Source organism: Electrona antarctica, assembly GCF_951216825.1.
Source record: "Electrona antarctica genome assembly, chromosome: 18".
In the NCBI taxonomy this organism is placed as follows: Eukaryota; Metazoa; Chordata; class Actinopteri; order Myctophiformes; family Myctophidae; genus Electrona; species Electrona antarctica.
The window spans coordinates 3,167,052-3,189,422 of NC_136799.1; the positions used below are offsets into that span (position 1 = coordinate 3,167,052).

Genomic DNA, 22,371 nt, shown 5'->3' on the forward strand with positions numbered 1-22,371 from the left:
ACACGAGAGAGACTCGGAGTAGAACCGCTGCTTCTTCGCCTGGAAAGGAGCCAGCTTAGGTGGTTTGGGCATCTGGTTAGGATGCCTCTCGGGCGTCTCCCTAGGGAGGTCCTCGATGCACGTCCCACTGGGAGGAGACCCCCGGGGCAGACCAAGGCGCAGTTGGAGGAAACACATGGACTCACTGGCCTTGGAACGTCTCGGGATCCCCCAGGAGGAAGTCACTAATGTTGCTCTGCCTCTGTAGAGGGATGTCTGGAACACTCTGGTGGAGCTGTTGCCCCTGCGAGGATAAGCGGTTGAAGATGGATGGATGGATGGACTACAGTTATTTGAAAACTTTAGTTACTAGTTACTTTGTAGATCGGCTTTTCAAAAGATTTATATACATACATTTGAAATGGGAGGTTCTCTGTAATGAGTGCTTGATTGATTGATTGATTGATTGATTGATTGATTGATTAACACAAAAGTACAGTTCAATACAAGGTTTGCTATAAAGAGGATTTAAAACCCAAGAAAGCCTATGGCTTGTTTCCATTGGGGTCCTTCATATTCAATTCATAGGAACATAATTTAATGACATGAAATGAAATGGCCCTGTCCGGGTCCATTTGGTTTAATTTTACACTCTCAAGAGTTAGATTATTGAATAAACATCTGCATTAATTAATTTACAAGAAGTCTACACAATTTGAGAATGAAGAATAGCCTAATTGTTATTTTGATCAACGTTTGCCTAGTGTTATCTCTCTTATGGTACCAACATCAATACAGCATGGAATTGTGGACAACATCTTATCCAAACAAAATATTCTTTATTAGTTTTGGGTCTGAGAGGCTAAATGACTGTCATCAAATGGTGGTCCGTGGCGTCAAATTCAGAAAATAATAATGGGCCTTGATATGAAGAGGGTTGAAAACCCACTGTCATAATAATGCGTTACAATGCGCCGACGGTGCGCAGTGTTGACGTGCACTCAGCGAACTGCCCCCTTTAAATTCCGTGTTGCGTTACGACGAAACCGGCTCCCCGTTTAATTCTGTTACCCCGTAGCCCGGCTAACCCAACCTCGCGCCTCCGGGGCGCCCCCTGGAGTCACAGGAATCTACAGGGCACCGATGTCTGTGTACCACATGGGGGAAATAAACAGCCGTCATGTGACTGAGTGCTTGTCGTTGGTGTGTGAAAGTAGTAGTAGATAGAAGAGGAACCACAGGAAAGGTTTTTAAAGGCGTCCTGACGAGGTATTGAATGATCTGTAATGTTTGTTATTAGTGTCATTGTCTTATTGTGGCCATGTGCATTTATAGAACTACATCTGTAGTCGTGTCGTTACGATTTATAACGTCGTTTATTAGCAGCATGCTAAACATGGACAACAAACATGGAATGGACGTGTGTGTGTGTGTGTGTGTGTGTGTGTGTGTGTGTGTGTGTTGGAGGAGACATGCTAATAAGTTAGCCTCCCCTACAACTAGTTAAAACAAAATACAGTGGTTTTCAACCCTTAATTCTGATGAATTGTAAATGGTGGACCCTGTTGTAAACAAGTGTAATGCTTTATCACTGTGTCGTCCACAGTAACAGTCTTTGTGCTTTCATGTGAAATGTATAGTGTACCCATTCTGCAAACTGTTAATAAATACTTAGTTCAAATCAATCAATCATTCAATCCTTTTCATATCAAGGTCCTTATTTATTCTGCATCTGAACCACGGACCACCATTTGATGACATTTAGCCTCTCAGACCCATTTGAGCCACGGACCACCATTTGATGACATTTAGCCTCTCAGACCCATTTGAGCCACGGACCACCATTTGATGACATTTAGCCTCTCAGACCCATTTGAGCCACGGACCACCATTTGATGACATTTAGCCTCTCAGACCCATTTGAGCCACGGACCACCATTTGATGACATTTAGCCTCTCAGACCCATTTGAGCCACAGACCACCATTTGATAGCCTCTCAGACCCATTTGAGCCACGGACCACCATTTGATGACATTTAGCCTCAGACCCATTTGAGCCACGGACCACCATTTGATGACATTTAGCCTCTCAGACCCATTTGAGCCACAGACCACCATTTGATGACATTTAGCCTCTCAGACCCATTTGAGCCACGGACCACCATTTGATGACATTTAGCCTCTCAGACCCATTTGAGCCACGGACCACCGTTTGATGACATTTAGCCTCTCAGACCCATTTGAGCCACGGACCACCGTTTGATGACATTTAGCCTCTCAGACCCATTTGAGCCACGGACCACCGTTTGATGACATTTAACCTCTCAGACCCATTTGAGCCACGGACCACCGTTTGATGACATTAAGCCTCTCAGACCCATTTGAGCCACGGACCACCATTTGATGACATTTAGCCTCTCAGACCCATTTGAGCCACGGACCAGAATGGTTTCACTCGAGAGTTAAAGATCAAAAAGGGTCCATTTGGTTGCCTGGGGGACCACCCTCAAGGACCACTGGTTGAAAACCACTCAGTTAAAACATGTGAATCATATATTTATCTACTCTTAATTATTATTATTAATTGAAACCATGTTTCTTCTACTTCTCAGGTGTGGACTTTGTTGACAACACAGAACACACATTGGCCAGCATGGCTGACGTAAATCTCTTAAATCCTATACATTGTCTATTATTCCCTTAACAATAATGATTGTATTGCTTTATTATATATATATTTTTTTAAATTCACTCATTCTTGACTTGACAGTAACCTTGAGCAAGTAAACATATAATAATTTGAATTATGGTTGGAATTTGCCTCATCATCATCATCACTCATTTCTGGGACGTTGTTTTATTTGAGATTTTGGGGTTCACAAAATCATTGGTTCTCAAAGTGCTTTTGGCCTGGGTGGGTTCCATAATTATTGTGCTTTTGCCAGGTTCCAGGGGGTCCCCGGGTGGGTTCCATAATTATTGTGCTTTTGGCAGGTTCCAGGGGGTCCCCGGGTGGGTTCCATAATGATTGTGCTTTTGGCAGGTTCCAGGGGGTCCCCGGGTGGGTTCCATAATGATTGTGCTTTTGGCAGGTTCCAGGGGGTCCCTGGGTGGGTTCCATAATTATTGTGCTTTCGGCAGGTTCCAGGGGGTCCCTGGGTGGGTTCCATAATTATTGTGCTTTTGGCAGGTTCCAGGGGGTCCCTGGGTGGGTTCCATAATTATTGTGCTTTTGGCAGGTTCCAGGGGGTCCCCGGGTGGGTTCCATAATTATTGTGCTTTTGGCAGGTTCCAGGGGGTCCCTGGGTGGGTTCCATAATTATTGTGCTTTTGGCAGGTTCCAGGGGGTCCCCGGGTGGGTTCCATAATTATTGTGCTTTTGGCAGGTTCCAGGGGGTCCCCGGGTGGGTTCCATAATTATTGTGCTTTTGGCAGGTTCCAGGGGGTCCCCGGGTGGGTTCCATAATTATTGTGCTTTTGGCAGGTTCCAGGGGGTCCCCGGGTGGTTTCCATAATTATTGTGCTTTTGGCAGGTTCCAGGGGTTCCCCGGGTGGGTTCCATAATTATTGTGCTTTCGGCAGGTTCCAGGGGTCCCCGGGTGGGTTCCATAATTATTGTGCTTTTGGCAGGTTCCAGGGGGTCCCCGGGTGGGTTCCATAATTATTGTGCTTTTGGCAGGTTCCAGGGGGTCCCCGGGTGGGTTCCATAATTATTGTGCTTTTGGCAGGTTCCAGGGGGTCCCCGGGTGGGTTCCATAATTATTGTGCTTTTGGCAGGTTCCAGGGGGTCCCCGGGTGGGTTCCATAATGATTGTGCTTTTGGCAGGTTCCAGGGGGTCCCTGGGTGGGTTCCATAATTATTGTGCTTTTGGCAGGTTCCAGGGGGTCCCTGGGTGGGTTCCATAATTATTGTGCTTTTGGCAGGTTCCAGGGGGTCCCCGGGTGGGTTCCATAATTATTGTGCTTTCGGCAGGTTCCAGGGGTCCCCGGGTGGGTTCCATAATTATTGTGCTTTCGGCAGGTTCCAGGGGGTCCCCGGGTGGGTTCCATAATTATTGTGCTTTTCCAAAGACGCTTTACATGGGGGCAAGAGGAAGCATACTGTAGGTTCCAAGGTTTATGATCCTAGATAGGAGTCTACCAACGCGCCTCAAGCCTAAAACGGCTGATCCGGTGCTTCACAGGTACAAGGACTGGAGTTTCAGAAGGAGAAGAGACTGGCGCAGCACGGACATTTAGAGCCTTTTATTAGGTGCTAAAGTATACAAAAGACTAACGTTTCGACCTTGCTGTCTTCATGATGACTCTGATGAAGACCGCAAGGTCGAAACCTTACGCCAGGGCTCCACCGGACGCGTTGCGTCTCCGTCGCGTCGCGTCAAAAAACGCACCGGTTCAATTTTAATGCACGCGTCGCGTCTCCGTCAACGCGGGCAGTGGAGCCACCCTTCATTGATTAAAAAGGGAACATTCCCTGACGGTGACGGAGACGCGACGCTGACGCGCCCGGTGGAGCCCGGCCGTTAGTCTTTTGTATACTTTAGCACCTAATAAAAGGCTCTAAATGTCTGTGCTGCTCCAGTCTCTTCTCCTTCTGCAACTATTTCTATGCATTTGATGCATTACCATGTGTCGTCCTTCATTACTGCAAGTCACTCTTCTGTATTAAGAGCATCTGATAAATGCCTGAATTGTAAATTGTAATCAGTAGAGATTGTGACTCGGGGACAAGGAGATGTATTTGTGTATATTTTTTTGTCATATTTTATAGTATATGATTTAGTAAACAAACTCCTTTAACACTCATTTCTTACAGGACTTGAAAAGATACCTGTACAAGCAGCTGCCCAGGTGAGTGTCTGTTAACCCCTTTTGGTGTTTATAGCATTATGTTATAATTTAGCTATTGAAAAATAGCAGATCTACAAGCTCATAACGCGGCACCAAGTGCCGCGCTACGAGCTTGTAGGTCTGCTATTTTTGAATAATCGTGAAAATATGGCTCAAATCTTTGAATATATATTCTTTCAGAGAGAACGTTCTTAAGTCTTTGCTTCTGGGTGGTACCTGGAACTACATATTTTGAGATGGGGGGGTTCGCAGCCAAATACAGATAATTTTTGGGGTCCTTGACATGAAATAGTTTGAAAACCACTGACATAGAAACATGAGGTTTTTCTGAAAACTGTCATGATTTAGAACAGGGGTTCTCAACCCGTGGGTCGCGACCCCTCGGGGGGTCGCCAAAATATTTGAGGGGGTCCCCAAATTATTAAAAAAAAAAAAAAAAAAAAAAAAGATTAAAAAAAAAAAAAAAAAACACGATTTTTCAAAAATAGCAGACCTACAAGCTCGTAGCGCGCCACTCGGTGCCGCGCTATGAGCTTGTAGATCTGCTATTTTTCAATAGCTAAATTATAACAATGCTTAAAACACCAAAAGGGGTTCCCGCCCAAAATGGTTTAAGGTTATTGTAGCAGTCAATTTATATTGGGGGTCGGGAGGGGGCGGGGCGGGGGTCCCGAGATGTTGCCAAAGCATTTCCGGGGGTCCCCGGCAGCCAAAAACGTTGAGAACCCCTGATTTAGAAGACATTTTGTAGAATCGAGCTCGGGTCTAAATGGGTTATCTACGGTATGTGTGATATTGTTAACCTGACTCCGTCAGATGCAGTGTTGTTTTTGGCAGCAAATTTCTATTTTAGTTTTAGTCAAAGGCCTGACTCACACCTTTACAACAGACGTGATGTATAGCTGATGCATGAGACTTATTTACTGATGCAAGCTCGCAATTCATTTCCAATGGGAGTCACATGGTTTGACACACAACATTTTTGTTGTATGAGGGGGTGGGGGGCAGTCGAAACACAGCCGAAAGCCGTACAACACAAATGTTGTGTCAAACCATGTGACTTCCATTGGAAATGCATTGGGGCAAGATGTAAACAAACCCTTTCTTTACATCTAGCATGCATCAATGGTGTATGCTAGATGGAAAGGTGTGAGTCAGGCCATAGTCTTTGGAATGAAACAGACGCATATAGGGTCTGCAATCTGCATTCAAAGATGTTCCTAGAAGCTTTGTCATTTGTCAATTTTCCTGTCTACTTCCTGATTGGTCATTTCGACCAGTTTTTTTTTTTTTTTTACCAATGACAAAGCTTCTAGGAACAAAACCGAATAATATCCGAATATGATTAATATTGTATATCTTTTTTTCCTACCGTTGCTCTCATGGCCATACCTTAAAGCTACCTGATTTATGGCAAAATAAATGGTTATGGAAAAACTTAACTTAAATAATGATCACTATTATTGTGTCACAGAGTCAGAGACTACATTCTTTGGGAGCGTTTTACTCATTACTGGCTGTCATATTACGGCTTGACATATTATTGCTTATAGCTACTTTATTGTGATTAGGAAAAACACTTGGTGTAGTAGAGCAGGGGTTCCCGAGATGTTGCCAAAGCATTTCCGGGGGCCCCCGGCCAAAAACGTTGAGAACCCCTGTAGTAGAGGTAGGTCTTCAAAGGTGAACTTTAAACAGAGGCACGGATGTTGCTAACCTCAGTTTACCGGCAGGGCATTCCACAGCCTGTGTACCCGGGCAGCAAAGGCCCAGGTAACCCAACCTGTGTAAAGGCCCAGGTAACCCAGCCTGTGTGCCCGGGCAGCAAAGGCCCAGGTAACCCAGCCTGTGTGCCCGGGCAGCAAAGGCCCAGGTAACCCAGCCTGTGTGCCCGGGCAGCAAAGGCCCAGGTAACCCAGCCTGTGTGCCCGGGCAGCAAAGGCCCAGGTAACCCAGCCTGTGTGCCCGGGCAGCAAAGGCCCAGGTAACCCAGCCTGTGTGCCCGGGCAGCAAAGGCCCAGGTAACCCAGCCTGTGTACCCGGGCAGCAAAGGCCCAGGTAACCCAGCCTGTGTACCCGGGCAGCAAAGGCCCAGGTAACCCAGCCTGTGTACCCGGGCAGCAAAGGCCCAGGTAACCCAGCCTGTGTACCCGGGCAGCAAAGGCCCTGGTAACCCAGCCTGTGTACCCGGGCAGCAAAGGCCCAGGTAACCCAGCCTGTGTACCCGGGCAGCAAAGGCCCGGGTAACCCAGCCTGTGTGCCCGGGCAGCAAAGGCCCGGGTAACCCAGCCTGTGTGCCCGGGCAGCAAAGGCCCGGGTAACCCAGCCTGTGTGCCCGGGGAGCAAAGGCCCAGGTAACCCAGCCTGTGTGCCCGGGCAGCAAAGGCCCAGGTAACCCAGCCTGTGTGCCCGGGCAGCAAAGGCCCGGGTAACCCAGCCTGTGTACCCGGGCAGCAAAGGCCCGGGTAACCCAGCCTGTGTACCCGGGCAGCAAAGGCCCGGGTAACCCAGCCTGTGTACCCGGGCAGCAAAGGCCCATGTAACCCAGCCTGTGTACCCGGGCAGCAAAGGCCCAGGTAACCCAGCCTGTGTACCCGGGCAGCAAAGGCCCAGGTAACCCAGCCTGTGTACCCGGGCAGCAAAGGCCCAGGTAACCCAGCCTGTGTACCCGGGCAGCAAAGGCCCAGGTAACCCAGCCTGTGTACCCGGGCAGCAAAGGCCCAGGTAACCCAGCCTGTGTACCCGGGAAGCAAAGGCCCAGGTAACCCAGCCTGTGTACCCGGGAAGCAAAGGCCCGGGTAACCCAGCCTGTGTACCCGGGCAGCAAAGGCCCGGGTAACCCAGCCTGTGTACCCGGGCAGCAAAGGCCCGGGTAACCCAGCCTGTGTACCCGGGCAGCAAAGGCCCGGGTAACCCAGCCTGTGTACCCGGGCAGCAAAGGCCCGGGTAACCCAGCCTGTGTACCCGGGCAGCAAAGGCCCAGGTAACCCAGCCTGTGTGCCCGGGCAGCAAAGGCCCGGGTAACCCAACCTGTGTAAAAGCCCGGGTAACCCAGCCTGTGTAAAAGCCCGGGTAACCCAGCCTGTGTGCCCGGGCAGCAAAGGCCCAGGTAACCCAGCCTGTGTAAAAGCCCAGGTAACCCAGCCTGTGTGCCCGGGCAGCAAAGGCCCAGGTAACCCAGCCTGTGTACCCGGGCAGCAAAGGCCCAGGTAACCCAGCCTGTGTGCCCGGGCAGCAAAGGCCCAGGTAACCCAGCCTGTGTGCCCGGGCAGCAAAGGCCCAGGTAACCCAGCCTGTGTACCCGGGCAGCAAAGGCCCAGGTAACCCAGCCTGTGTTCCCGGGCAGCAAAGGCCCGGGTAACCCAGCCTGTGTGCCCGGGCAGCAAAGGCCCGGGTAACCCAGCCTGTGTAAAAGCCCTGGTAACCCAGCCTGTGTGCCCGGGCAGCAAAGGCCCGGGTAACCCAGCCTGTGTACCCGGGCAGCAAAGGCCCTGGTAACCCAGCCTGTGTGCCCGGGCAGCAAAGGCCCGGGTAACCCAGCCTGTGTAAAACCCCTGGTAACCCAGCCTGTGTGCCCGGGCAGCAAAGGCCCAGGTAACCCAGCCTGTGTGCCCGGGCAGCAAAGGCCCAGGTAACCCAGCCTGTGTGCCCGGGCAGCAAAGGCCCAGGTAACCCAGCCTGTGTGCCCGGGCAGCAAAGGCCCGGGTAACCCAGCCTGTGTAAAAGCCCTGGTAACCCAGCCTGTGTGCCCGGGCAGCAAAGGCCCGGGTAACCCAGCCTGTGTACCCGGGCAGCAAAGGCCCTGGTAACCCAGCCTGTGTGCCCGGGCAGCAAAGGCCCGGGTAACCCAGCCTGTGTAAAACCCCTGGTAACCCAGCCTGTGTGCCCGGGCAGCAAAGGCCCAGGTAACCCAGCCTGTGTGCCCGGGCAGCAAAGGCCCAGGTAACCCAGCCTGTGTGCCCGGGCAGCAAAGGCCCAGGTAACCCAGCCTGTGTGCCCGGGCAGCAAAGGCCCAGGTAACCCAGCCTGTGTACCCGGGCAGCAAAGGCCCTGGTAACCCAGCCTGTGTGCCCGGGCAGCAAAGGCCCAGGTAACCCAGCCTGTGTGCCCGGGCAGCAAAGGCCCAGGTAACCCAGCCTGTGTGCCCGGGCAGCAAAGGCCCAGGTAACCCAGCCTGTGTGCCCGGGCAGCAAAGGCCCAGGTAACCCAGCCTGTGTGCCCGGGCAGCAAAGGCCCAGGTAACCCAGCCTGTGTGCCCGGGTAGCAAAGGCCCAGGTAACCCAGCCTGTGTACCCGGGCAGCAAAGGCCCAGGTAACCCAGCCTGTGTAAAAGCCCGGGTAACCCAGCCTGTGTAAAGGCCCAGGTAACCCAGCCTGTGTGCCCGGGCAGCAAAGGCCCAGGTAACCCAGCCTGTGTAAAGGCCCTGGTAACCCAGCCTGTGTGCCCGGGCAGCAAAGGCCCAGGTAACCCAGCCTGTGTGCCCGGGTAGCAAAGGCCCAGGTAACCCAGCCTGTGTACCCGGGCAGCAAAGGCCCAGGTAACCCAGCCTGTGTAAAAGCCCGGGTAACCCAGCCTGTGTAAAGGCCCAGGTAACCCAGCCTGTGTGCCCGGGCAGCAAAGGCCCAGGTAACCCAGCCTGTGTAAAGGCCCAGGTAACCCAGCCTGTGTACCCGGGCAGCAAAGGCCCAGGTAACCCAGCCTGTGTAAAAGCCCGGGTAACCCAGCCTGTGTAAAGGCCCAGGTAACCCAGCCTGTGTGCCCGGGCAGCAAAGGCCCAGGTAACCCAGCCTGTGTAAAGGCCCAGGTAACCCAGCCTGTGTAAAGGCCCAGGTAACCCAGCCTGTGTAAAGGCCCAGGTAACCCAGCCTGTGTGCCCGGGCAGCAAAGGCCCAGGTAACCCTAGGTTCGTCATAGGAACCTCCAGGAGAGCCTTATCAGAAGCTCTAAGGATGCGCTCAGACTTACGAGGGGACAGCATAGAGCACCTAAGTCTGACGTCAATATCGGTTAGAAGTCCACTGGTTCATGTACTTTTTTTAATTTGCATTGTAATCCCAATTTAGATCGCCTCATATAAGAACTGTTTGAAAAATAAACAAATCATCCAGGCCGTTTCACTCATATGGATATGAAGAATCAACTGACTGAGAGAAAAATGCTAATGTTACTGCTGCTGAATTAGTTAAACTTTCGCTAGAAACAGACTGCATTAAATATGAGGGACTGACTGTCGTAAACGATACAGAGCCAGAGCCACCTCCCCGACAATTTTGCGGAGACAGTTTTGTTTATTGTTACACAATTCTTATATGCGACGATTTTAAGATAAAAACTTCCATGAACCAGGGGATGAGCGAGTGACGTCAGGACTTCGGTGCTCTATTTCAATGATATATAAGTAGGTGTCAACCCATTAAGGCCAGGGCTTTATAGGTAATAAGTAAACGTTTAAAATGAGCTCCTGGAGCTCACAGGCAGCCAGTGAGGAGCGGATAGTACGGGTGCGTGATATGGTCCGGTTTCTTTGTGTTGGTAAGCAGTCCAGCAGCAGAGTTCTGTACCGACCTGCAGGCGGGAAATTTGCATTCACAATTGTGTTGTATAATATGGACATTAGACAACATTTTACACTAATAAAAAAGAATATATACCAAATTCCCACGCCACTGTAATGGGAAATATGAAATTGTGCATTCAAACATAATTGTTTGAATCTGCACTCCCACTACTAATTCTTAAAACTGCATATCTTGATTGTCTAGTCTAGCTGGGTGTGGTCTACACTGTAAGTAATAGGCCTCCCTCGACTTAATTAACCATTTACGCACATCAATAGGCTTTTGTTATGACCAAAGTGTTGGTGTGAGATTGCTCCAGTCTCCAGCTGTTCAGCAACACCAGCCTAGACGATGTCTTTGTAAGGTCATGTCTACCCATCGCAGTTTCTTCAAACCCACCCAACGGTTCTAGACTTGGACCACTTGTCATTCTAATTAGATTTATCCCATTGTCTGATGTAGAGGCTAACTGTCTGGTCATGTGACCAACAGTTACTCCTCCTTTTCTGAGTGAGACTGTATCAAATTCACACACATGTATTGTTCTGGAGTTCAGTCATCTGACATGCTGGAAGATGGTTGTGCTCTAGAGATCTCTATTAAATTGAACTGAATGCCTCATCACATCTTGTCCTCACCTTATATTTTAGTCTAAGTATTCTTGTGTTAGTATAATTTCTGCCACTACACCACCACCTGCCTGACTATACTGTGTGTGTGTGTGTGTGTGTGTGTCTCTCTCTCTCTCTCTCTCTCTCTCTCTCTCTCTCTCTCTCTCTCTCTCTCTCTCTCTCTCCCCAGTGTTGAAGGTCTTCATGCCATCGTGGTGACAGACAGAGACGGTGTTCCTGTCATCAAAGGTACAGTGACATCATTGACATGATGACATCACACTGACATGATGACATCACACAGGCCTTTGCTGCTTCTCTGCCGGTTTCATTACATGAACCTGCACGCCGTTACTTCCATCCTGACCTACCCGGGATTTGAACCCGAGCTCCCTGCTTGAGCGCAAGCTTATTATTTGATGTTGTATGGCCCGGGTGCCACATGTGGCACTGCGCAAAAAAACATGGAATACGGATATGTATATTACAGGAAACTCCCGTTAAACTTTCCAACAAACTCCCGTAAACTCCCGAATTGTACCATCACACCCGTATATTACCGTATATTACATGTATATGCTGCTAAACTTGAGGTTTACGGGCAAAATACAGGTCCCGTAATTGCCCGTTAACTCCTCTTTTCACGCAGTGTGGCCCCCAGGTTAATATTGGAATACTGATATATTATTGATTTCAGCTGTTACAATTCCAATCATGTAAACACGGCTTTAATTACTTCACTCAAAATTAGCAGCTTAATGAGTAGTATTAAGATGCTTTTGTCTTTTTCGTGTCCAATGTATTTGTATTTAGTTCATAAAGTTAACATTACTATATTTATAGGCATTTGAAATTAAATTAAAATGTTAGTTTTTCAGGATTCCAATTCCAAAATAGCAAAAGAAAAAGAATCAGGATTTCAATTCAAATATAGCAAAAACAGCCGATCTACAAGCTCAAAACGCGTCATCAGCAATTTTTTGCTAAGACAGTAATATGCAATGTGACCTCTGGAGTGAGTGTGGAACTATTTGTGCAGTACCTTGTGTCAACCAGTAGATGTCCTACCTGACCACAGGATTTAAAATGTAGCAGGTAGAGTAGACCAACTACAAATTCACAACAGGTCCAGTTTGTCAGATCAGCTATTTTTATGTGTTGATTTTGACAGCAAATTTTGGTTTTTGAATACATTTTCATTTAGTTTTAGTTATATTTTAGTCATCTGAAATGTTTTAATGTTAATCTAGTGTTAGTGTTTAGTCGACTAAATATCATAAGGTCTTAGTCGACTAAATCTACAGATTGTATTTTGGCGGTGCCTTGCTGGCGTCGTAATGGCAGATTTTAACCTTGGTTGCATCCTGAAAATAGTCGATCTAGAGTACAAGCTCACAACTTGTCGTAGCCTTGTATATATCAGCTATTTTCAGCAAGACACGCTCCATATATGGCCAAGACACGCTCCATATATGGCCAAGACACGCTCCATATATGGCCAAGACACGCTCCATATATGGCCAAGACACGCTCCATATATGGCCAGTACAGAATTCATTCCATATGTTGATCTGACCATAAATCCTCCAGTTTTCTGAAAAAAATATTTTCGCGATTTTTCAAAAATAGCAGACCTACAAAATAGCAGATCTACAAGCTCATAGCGCGCCACCGAGTGGCGCGCTATGAGCTTGTAGATCTGCTATTTTTCAATAGCTAAATTATAACATAATGTTTAAAACACCAAAAGGGGTTCCCACCCAGGATGGGTTATCATCTGACCACTGTGCTGTCCTCGTCAGTTATCATCTGACCACTGTGCTGTCCTCGTCAGTTATCATCTGACCACTGTGCTGTCCTCGTCAGTTATCATCTGACCACTGTGCTGTCCTTGTCAGTTATCATCTGACCACTGTGCTGTCCTTGTCAGTTATCATCTGACCACTGTGCTGTCCTTGTCAGTTATCATCTGACCACTGTGCTGTCCTTGTCAGTTATCATCTGACCACTGTGCTGTCCTTGTCAGTTATCATCTGACCACTGTGCTGTCCTCGTCAGTTATCATCTGACCACTGTGCTGTCCTCGTCAGTTATCATCTGACCACTGTGCTGTCCTTGTCAGTTATCATCTGACCACTGTGCTGTCCTTGTCAGTTATCATCTGGCCACTGTGCTGTCCTTGTCAGTTATCATCTGACCACTGTGCTGTCCTTGTCAGTTATCATCTGACCACTGTGCTGTCCTTGTCAGTTATCATCTGACCACTGTGCTGTCCTCGTCAGTTATCATCTGACCACTGTGCTGTCCTCGTCAGTTATCATCTGACCACTGTGCTGTCCTCGTCAGTTATCATCTGACCACTGTGCTGTCCTTGTCAGTTATCATCTGACCACTGTGCTGTCCTTGTCAGTTATCCCATTTAGGCCTGACCTCAAAATTAAAAAAAAAAAAAATCTAAATCCTCCAGTTTTCTGAAAAAAATATTTTCACGATTTTTCAAAAATAGCAGACCTACAAGCTCGTAGCGCGCCACTCGGTGGCGCGCTATGAGCTTGTAGATCTATTTTTCAATAGCTAAATTATAACATAATATTTAAAACACCAAAAGGCGTTATCATCTGACCACTGTGCTGTCCTCGTCAGTTGCCAACGACAACGCACCAGAGTACGCCCTGCGACCTGGCTTCCTGTCCACGTTCGCCCTGGCCACGGACCAGGGCAGCAAGCTGGGCCTGTCCAAGAACAAGAGCATCATCTGCTACTACAACACATACCAGGTGAGCATCATCTGCTACTACAACACATACCAGGTGAGCATCATCTGCTACTAAATTACATACCAGGTGAGCTCCATCTGCTACTACAACACATACCAGGTGATCTCCTATTCACCTGTTGTTACAACACATACCAGGTGAGCATCATCTGTCTTTAGTTTTTTAGACCTGAGGTCTAAAAAAAATGGCATCTAAATACTGACAATCCTGTTTCTATATCGGTGGTTCTCAAACCATTTAATGTCAAGAACCCCAGAAATAATATCTATTTGACCGCCGACCCCCATCTACAAATATTCTGTTCCAGGGACCTCCCCAGAAGGGGAGGTCCCCGCCGACCCCCATCTACAAATATGCTGTTCCAGGGACCCCCCCCCCCCCCCCCCCCGCCGACCCCCATCTACAAATATGCTGTTCCAGGGACCTCCCCAGAAGCCAAGGTTTTGGTTAACTTTTGCTCTGAAAGAATATATATGCAAAGATCTGCGCCACATTTTCACCATTTTACAAAAGTAGTTCATAGCCGCGGCACTCGGTGCCGCGCTATGAACTTGTAGATCTGATATTTTTCAATAGCTAAAGTATAACATAATGCTTAACAACAAAAGGGGTTCCCGTCCAGAAATGAGAGTGGCAGCAGACCTGCTGTTTCACACACTGACAAAGGCTGGCAATCCAAAACCTTTGTCCTCCATTGTTAAAGGACCACTTCACCACTTTTCAACCTATCTTCATATAATAGGTCCTCACTAATAATCATGAAAAAATGGTGCAATTTTTTTTCTACTCGTTCTGTGTCTCATAGGAGGGCCGTGGGCAGTTCAGAAACCGTCTTCCAGTGACATCATCGATGGGGAATACAAGCTAATAGAAACTGCAGGCTTTCTAGTCCTGAAAAGTTGCAATGCGAAAATGAAAATCTAAACATTTTTGTAAAAACATATTGTTTAAAAAAGAATCTGCCTAATGATGATGTCACTGGAAGACTGTTTCTGAACTGCCCACGGCCCTCCTATGAGACACAGACTGAGTAGAAAAAAATCGTGCCATTTTATCATGATTATTAGTGAGGACCTATTATATGATAAGATAGGTTGAAAAGTGGTGAAGTGGTCCTTTAAGACATGGAGAAGAAATGACAGTGATGTGTGTGTGTGTGTGTGTGTGTGTGTGTGTGTGTGTGTGTGTGTGTGTGTGTGTGTGTGTGTGTGTGTGTGTGTGTGTGTGTGTGTGTGTGTGTGTGTGTGTGTGTGTGTGTGTGTGTGTGTGTGTGTGTGTGTGTGTGTGTGTGTGTGTGTGTGTGTGTGTGTGTGTGTGTGTGTGTGTGTGTGTGTGTGTGTGTCCAACAGATCGTGCAGTTCAACAGGTTACCCCTGGTCATCAGTTTCATCGCCAGCTCCAATGCCAACACAGGTGAGAAGAACCAGCGGCCATGCACTGGATGGGCCCTTTTTCACGTTTTATCAGGACTATTGATTGGTCTAAGTTAGGGATGTTAACTATGAATCGTTAATCGCCATTATAATGAATGATAATTAATTTGTTTTACCTTTTAAAACAGGGGTTCTCAACGTTTTTGGCCGGGGACGTTTTTTTTTTTTTTTTTTAATTATAATTTTGGGACCCCCTAAAATATTTTGGTGACCCCCCGAGGGGTCGCGACCCACGGGTTGAGAACCCCTGTTTTAAAACGATGTTCCCAAGTGCTGCACACACAGAGCAGGGTAAAAAAAACATCAATGAAGTCAAAAACAAAAAGCACATACAGTAGAAATACAGTATGAATATTTAAATATCTACAGTCAAGTAAATAACGGATTATACAAAATATTTGGTGTAGAGGTAGGTCTTCAAATGAGTGATTTAAATACAGGCACGGAGGGTGCTAGCCTTAGCTGTGTCGGCAGTGCATTCCACAACCTATAGGTGCCCGGGCGGAAAAGGCCCGATCACTACGGTTAACTAAATGTGTCATAGGGACATCAAGGAGGGCCTTATCTGACGATCTAAGGGTGCGTTCAGGTTTGTGCGGGGAGAGCATATCAAACATATAGGTAGGGGGCGGGGCCAGTCCGTTTTTTAAGATAAGAAGAAGTGATAAGAAGTTCTTCAATCAAACATAACGGTTAACAATTAATTAAAAACTCTACGGTTCTGTCATCGGGCGTTTTTTGGCGGAGATCGTCCTCGTGTACTTTATGGGAATGTATTGAAAAGTCCAACAGAATTCCTCCTGAGCTTCTCTCAAAAAGGATCCACTTGAAAATAATTAACTGGCTTAATAACATCAAAGAAAAATAATAAAAACACGATTCCTTTACTCGTTAACGGTTACAAAGTTTACGAAATTTACGAAATTTACGGTCAAAAACTTGTGTCGTTCCACTGTTGCATCAGCTCAACTCTGAACTCACTTTCGCTTTTCTTTGACGTCACTGGCCAATTTCACATGCGCAGTAGCTGTTATATCGCTCAATATAATACAGTATATTTAGCATAAAATATTGCAATAACCAATACCTAGTATTAGTAAACAAACCATAATGACAATATGCAAATACTGATAATGGTAATACCATACCACCTTGTTAAAACACAATAATAAAAAACAAAAATGCAATAATATTGTAAATCACTCAGAATGTGCTTTAGGTCAGTTTTGGCTCCTACAGTAATGCTGTCTGCAGTCTGCACGCACGCGGACGAGGAACGCACATGTGGGGGGGGGGGGGGGGGTTACAAAAACCCAAACCTCGGCAGCCACAGAAACGTCTCTCTGCTTTTGCACGTATCCTCGGAAACCCAGACGGTTTTTTTTTCCAGGGAGAAAAAAAATAGTCTGGGTCCGAGTCCACTTCAATTCGGCATAGAGTAGCGCAAACATCTCTCACTCTCTGCTGATTTCTGATCGTCTGCACCTTTGTTAAATTCACACACGCACACATGTACACACACACACACTCCTCTCTCTCTGTCGCTCTATGTAATTAGTCTCATGTCGCGCAGCTGCGCATAGTTTCTCCCGGCGGATCCTGCCAGGAGAAACTATGCCATAAAAAGCATAGGTGAGTTCCAGGCTATTTTGCATGTGACAGACAGACAAGGCAGTGCACTTTTCATTTAATTTCACTCCTCATTCAAAGATGAGGCCCTGGCCCTGTATCTCATTCAAAGATGAGGCCCTGGCCCTGTATCTCATTCAAAGATGAGGCCCTGGCCCTGTATCTCATTCAAAGATGAGGCCCTGGCCCTGTATCTCATTCAAAGATGAGGCCCTGGCCCTGTATCTCATTCAAAGATGAGGCCCTGGCCCTGTATCTCATTCAAAGATGAGGCCCTGGCCCTGTATCTCATTCAAAGATGAGGCCCTGGCCCTGTATCTCATTCAAAGATGAGGCCCTGGCCCTGTATCTCATTCAAAGATGAGGCCCTGGCCCTGTATCTCATTCAAAGATGAGGCCCTGGCCCTGTATCTCATTCAAAGATGAGGCCCTGGCCCTGTATCTCAAATAAATACATAGTATTTGAGGTCTTTAACCCATTTTGGGCGGGAACCCCTTTTGGTGTTTTAACTAAGCATTATGCTATACTTTAGCTATTGAAAAATAGCAGATCTACAAGCTCATAGCGCGCCACCGAGTGGCGCGCTATGAGCTTGTAGGTCTGCTATTTTTGAAAAATCATGACAATGCAGCACAAATCTTTTGAATATATCTTCTTTCAGAAGACTTTTTTTTTTTAATTGACGTCAGGCCTAAATGGGTTAAATGAATACTTTCTGAAACGTCTATGGGGAAAATGAATGGGGAATTCTCTTCCGGTGCCCTCGTCGGGGGACTCTATATTGTTTAAGAATTGTTTTAAAATGTTCTAATATAATAAAGCAAAGTAACTTACAGTTGGATGCCACCGAGCTTGTCCCTTTCTGTTTAACTGTCCTTTTAGTTTAGCAAATGTCACAAAATTAGTTCCGAAATCAACCAGCAGGTGGAGCAGTTGAGTATATGTTATTAAAACCCAAACCACAGTCATTTTTAGCCCCTCTCTCTCTCTCTCTCTCTCTCTCTGTCTCTCCTCTCTCTCTCTCTCCTCTCTCCTCTCTCTCTCTCTCTCTCTCTCTCTCTCTCTCTGTCTCTGTTGATTTGACTGGTGGAAGATTTTATATAGCTCTCTACTCCCCCTAGTGGACATACTATCTACATTGTGAAATGCGCAGCTCACGCAAACCTCTGCAAAGATAAAGGGTCAAGATCAGTGTCACTTAACGGTATTAATCGCAATATCGAATCGCACTATAATTAAGAATCGTCAGAATCGCCTAGGTGTCTGTATGGAATTGGGAGGTAAGTGAATCGTCCCGCCTGTTTGTGCCACTGTAGGTCTGATCTTTGGTGCGTGTGTCAGTGTTGTTTTTGGCAGCAAATTTTAGTTTTAGTCAGTCTCTTGAATAGTTTATTTAGTTTTAGTCAAATTTTGGTTTAGTCACATTTGGTCTAGTTTTAGTTGACTAAATGTCATAAGATTTTAGTCGACTAAATCTACAGTTGATTTAGTCGACTAAATTGTATTTTTGCGGGGCTTGATGCCGTCGTAATGACTGTTTTTACACTTGCTGAAAATGGCCGATCTACTGCGACGCGTTGTGAGCTTGTAGATCAGCTATTTTCAGCATGCAACAATTGTAAAATGACTTATAGGGGATCTCTTGTCCACTAGTCCCTTCTTAACATTTTAGCCTAGTTTTTATTTATTGACGAAATTGTCAGTATATTTAGTCTTAGTTTTAGTCACCATAGCTTCGTTTCCATTTAGTTTCCATTTAGTTTCCGTCAGTGGAAAAAGGTAGTCGACGAACATTTTTTGTTTTAGTTTTAGTCTACGAAATCAACACTGTGTGTGTGTGTGTGTGTGTGTGTGTGTGCGCGTGTGTGCGTGTGTGCGTGCGTGCGTGTAGGTCTCATCATCAGCCTGGAGAAGGACCTGGCTCCGCTAATAGACGAGTTGAGGCAGGTGGTGGAGGTGGCCTGAATGTGACCCCATGAAGCTGCAGACGGCGCCACCTAGCGTCCTGGAGCAGCTCTGCAACGGGCGCTCCATGTTCCCCTTATAGACCGATTCAGAAACGGGTCTCATGGTCACAGCTCACGTATTTCCTGTAGGCGAGAGACGACATATCTGCAGTTTAAACACCGCACCTCTTCTACTACAGTGAACGGTAGAGTGACTGATGTTAGTCTGCCTCAAACGTTACTCTTTTACCTGCTTTTTACTACCACTAACATTACAAATATGCTCCAGAACATCTGGATGAACCTGTGTAGTTTATGGCTGCTCCAACAGTAGTGGCAACATTAAAAAAAAAAAAACGGAATGTCAAAATATCCACCGCGGTGGCTGAGACCAGAGCCATAGAGTAATGGTTGAGACGAAGCAGTGAAAGGTCCTGAAAGATACATAACGTCAGTCTTACCCAATCTTTCTGTTTTATGAACACAAGGCTGCTTTTTCTTTATGTTGCCACTACTGTTGGAGCAGCCATAAACTACACAGGTTCATCCCGATGTTCTGGAGCATCTTTGTAATGTTAGTGTTAGTAAAAAGCAGGTAAAAGAGTAACGTTTGAGGCAGACTAACATCAGTCACTCTACCGTTCACTGTAGTAGAAGAGGTGCGGTGTTTAAACTGCAGATATGTCGTCTCTCGCCTACAGGAAATACGTGAGCTGCGACCATGAGACCCGTTTCTGAATCGGTCTATAGCCCGCAGTGGTTCCCACACGTTTTCAGACCAAGGACCCCCAAATTGACACTAATTCTCCCCTCGGAGCCCCATTTGAAAAGGTATGACAGGGACCCCCATAAGAGAAGATCTGTACGTCTCTAGCAGAGATTCTCAATTTCAAGGACCCCCCAGTTTGCCATGCATTAGACTACGGAGCCCCCATGTAATGCCATTTCTTTCTCTGCGACCCCTGATTCATATTGTAAAATCACTGTTAATTTAACTCTGACTCTGAGAGTGTACAAACAAAACTATCATTTAGCTGGGGACCCCCTGGAACTCCCTCAAGGACCCCTGGGGGTCCCCGGACCCCACTTTGGGAACCACTGACCTAGCCTGCATAATGTCAGCCTGTTTGGACTTCCAACACTTCTCACACGCACGCACGCACACACATACACACTGTCTATGACTGTCTATGTTGGAGATGCTGAGTTGAATCTGTCAAATTCTCCAATATTATTTGACTGTTTTTGGGTGCTTATTCTTTTTCTTTAGTTTTTTTTAAACAAATTCGTCATTTGCATGATTCAAATTGTGTATTATTTATGAAAATAAAGTTCAGTTTTGGCCCACGAGAAATTGAAATGATTAACAACACACACACACACACACACACACACAGCACACACACACACACACACACACACACACACACACACACACACTGGAAAAGGATTAAACTATATGCAATCGTTCGGGGACCACCAGTGGTCCTTTTAGGTTTACGGAGTTCCAGTTGAGTTTGTAACCAAATGGACCCTTTACGCTGTCAAGATTTAAATTGTTAAACATCCGCATTACTAAATGTGCAAGACGTCTACACACTACACAATTAGAGAATGTAGAAGAATTGTTATTTTGATCAACGCCTGTGTGTGTATAAGTGTTGTCTGTCTCTCTGTGTTGAAGGGTTGACTGAGTGTGGGCTAGAGACGGGCCCAGAACTCTGTTGAAGGGACTAGAGACGGGCCCAGAACTCTGTTGAAGGGACTAGAGACGGGCCCAGAACTCTGTTGAAGGGACTAGAGACGGACCCAGAACTCTGTTGAAGGGTCTAGAGACGGACCCAGAACTCTGTTGAAGGGACTAGAGACGGACCCAGAACTCTGTTGAAGGGACTAGAGACGGGCCCAGAACTCTGTTGAAGGGACTAGAGACGGACCCAGAACTCTGTTGAAGGGACTAGAGACGGACCCAGAACTCTGTTGAAGGGACTAGAGACGGACCCAGAACTCTGTTGAAGGGACTAGAGACGGACCCAGAACTCTGTTGAAGGGACTAGAGACGGACCCAGAACTCTGTTGAAGGGACTAGAGACGGACCCAGAACTCTGTTGAAGGGACTAGAGACGGACCCAGAACTCTGTTGAAGGGACTAGAGACGGACCCAGAACTCTGTTGAAGGGACTAGAGACGGGCCCAGAACTCTGTTGAAGGGACTAGAGACGGACCCAGAACTCTGTTGAAGGGACTAGAGACGGGCCCAGAACTCTGTTGAAGGGACTAGAGACGGGCCCAGAACTCTGTTGAAGGGACTAGAGACGGACCCAGAACTCTGTTGAAGGGACTAGAGACGGACCCAGAACTCTGTTGAAGGGACTAGAGACGGGCCCAGAACTCTGTTGAAGGGACTAGAGACGGACCCAGAACTCTGTTGAAGGGACTAGAGACGGACCCAGAACTCTGTTGAAGGGACTAGAGACGGACCCAGAACTCTGTTGAAGGGACTAGAGACGGGCCCAGAACTCTGTTGAAGGGACTAGAGACGGGCCCAGAACTCTGTTGAAGGGACTAGAGACGGGCCCAGAACTCTGTTGAAGGGACTAGAGACGGGCCCAGAACTCTGTTGAAGGGACTAGAGACGGACCCAGAACTCTGTTGAAGGGACTAGAGACGGGCCCAGAACTCTGTTGAAGGGACTAGAGACGGGCCCAGAACTCTGTTGAAGGGACTAGAGACGGGCCCAGAACTCTGTTGAAGGGACTAGAGACGGGCCCAGAACTCTGTTGAAGGGACTAGAGACGGACCCAGAACTCTGTTGAAGGGACTAGAGACGGACCCAGAACTCTGTTGAAGGGACTAGAGACGGACCCAGAACTCTGTTGAAGGGACTAGAGACGGGCCCAGAACTCTGTTGAAGGGACTAGAGACGGGCCCAGAACTCTGTTGAAGGGACTAGAGACTGACCCAGAACTCTGTTGAAGGGACTAGAGACGGGCCCAGAACTCTGTTGAAGGGACTAGAGACGGACCCAGAACTCTGTTGAAGGGACTAGAGACGGACCCAGAACTCTGTTGAAGGGACTAGAGACGGACCCAGAACTCTGTTGAAGGGACTAGAGACGGACCCAGAACTCTGTTGAAGGGACTAGAGACGGGCCCAGAACTCTGTTGAAGGGACTAGAGACGGACCCAGAACTCTGTTGAAGGGACTAGAGACGGGCCCAGAACTCTGTTGAAGGGACTAGAGACGGGCCCAGAACTCTGTTGAAGGGACTAGAGACGGACCCAGAACTCTGTTGAAGGGACTAGAGACGGACCCAGAACTCTGTTGAAGGGACTAGAGACGGGCCCAGAACTCTGTTGAAGGGACTAGAGACGGACCCAGAACTCTGTTGAAGGGACTAGAGACGGACCCAGAACTCTGTTGAAGGGACTAGAGACGGACCCAGAACTCTGTTGAAGGGACTAGAGACGGACCCAGAACTCTGTTGAAGGGACTAGAGACGGACCCAGAACTCTGTTGAAGGGACTAGAGACGGACCCAGAACTCTGTTGAAGGGACTAGAGACGGACCCAGAACTCTGTTGAA

General features: G+C 47.4%; 1 protein-coding gene across 1 annotated transcript; it reads left to right on the forward strand.

The window, feature by feature from the left end:
- The first annotated feature begins 1,144 nt into the window (after window positions 1-1,144).
- lamtor3 (late endosomal/lysosomal adaptor, MAPK and MTOR activator 3) lies at window positions 1,145-20,140 on the forward strand. The gene is made up of 7 exons (XM_079527982.1): window positions 1,145-1,248; window positions 2,592-2,641; window positions 4,796-4,830; window positions 11,191-11,249; window positions 13,644-13,777; window positions 15,127-15,190; window positions 18,732-20,140. The coding sequence occupies exons 2-7, from the start codon at window positions 2,633-2,635 to the stop codon at window positions 18,803-18,805; spliced, it is 375 nt and encodes a 124-aa protein (XP_079384108.1). The 5' UTR covers window positions 1,145-1,248; window positions 2,592-2,632; the 3' UTR covers window positions 18,806-20,140.
- Window positions 20,141-22,371: the final 2,231 nt, after the last annotated feature.

What these genes read in the sequence shown, in the direction of transcription:
- lamtor3 (XM_079527982.1), top strand. An exon ending in GCTACTACAACACATACCAG is followed by an intron (nt 13,778 to 15,126) that starts GTGAGCATCATC and finishes TGTGTCCAACAG; the next exon opens with ATCGTGCAGTTCAACAGGTT. An exon ending in CAGCTCCAATGCCAACACAG is followed by an intron (nt 15,191 to 18,731) that starts GTGAGAAGAACC and finishes GCGTGCGTGTAG; the next exon opens with GTCTCATCATCAGCCTGGAG.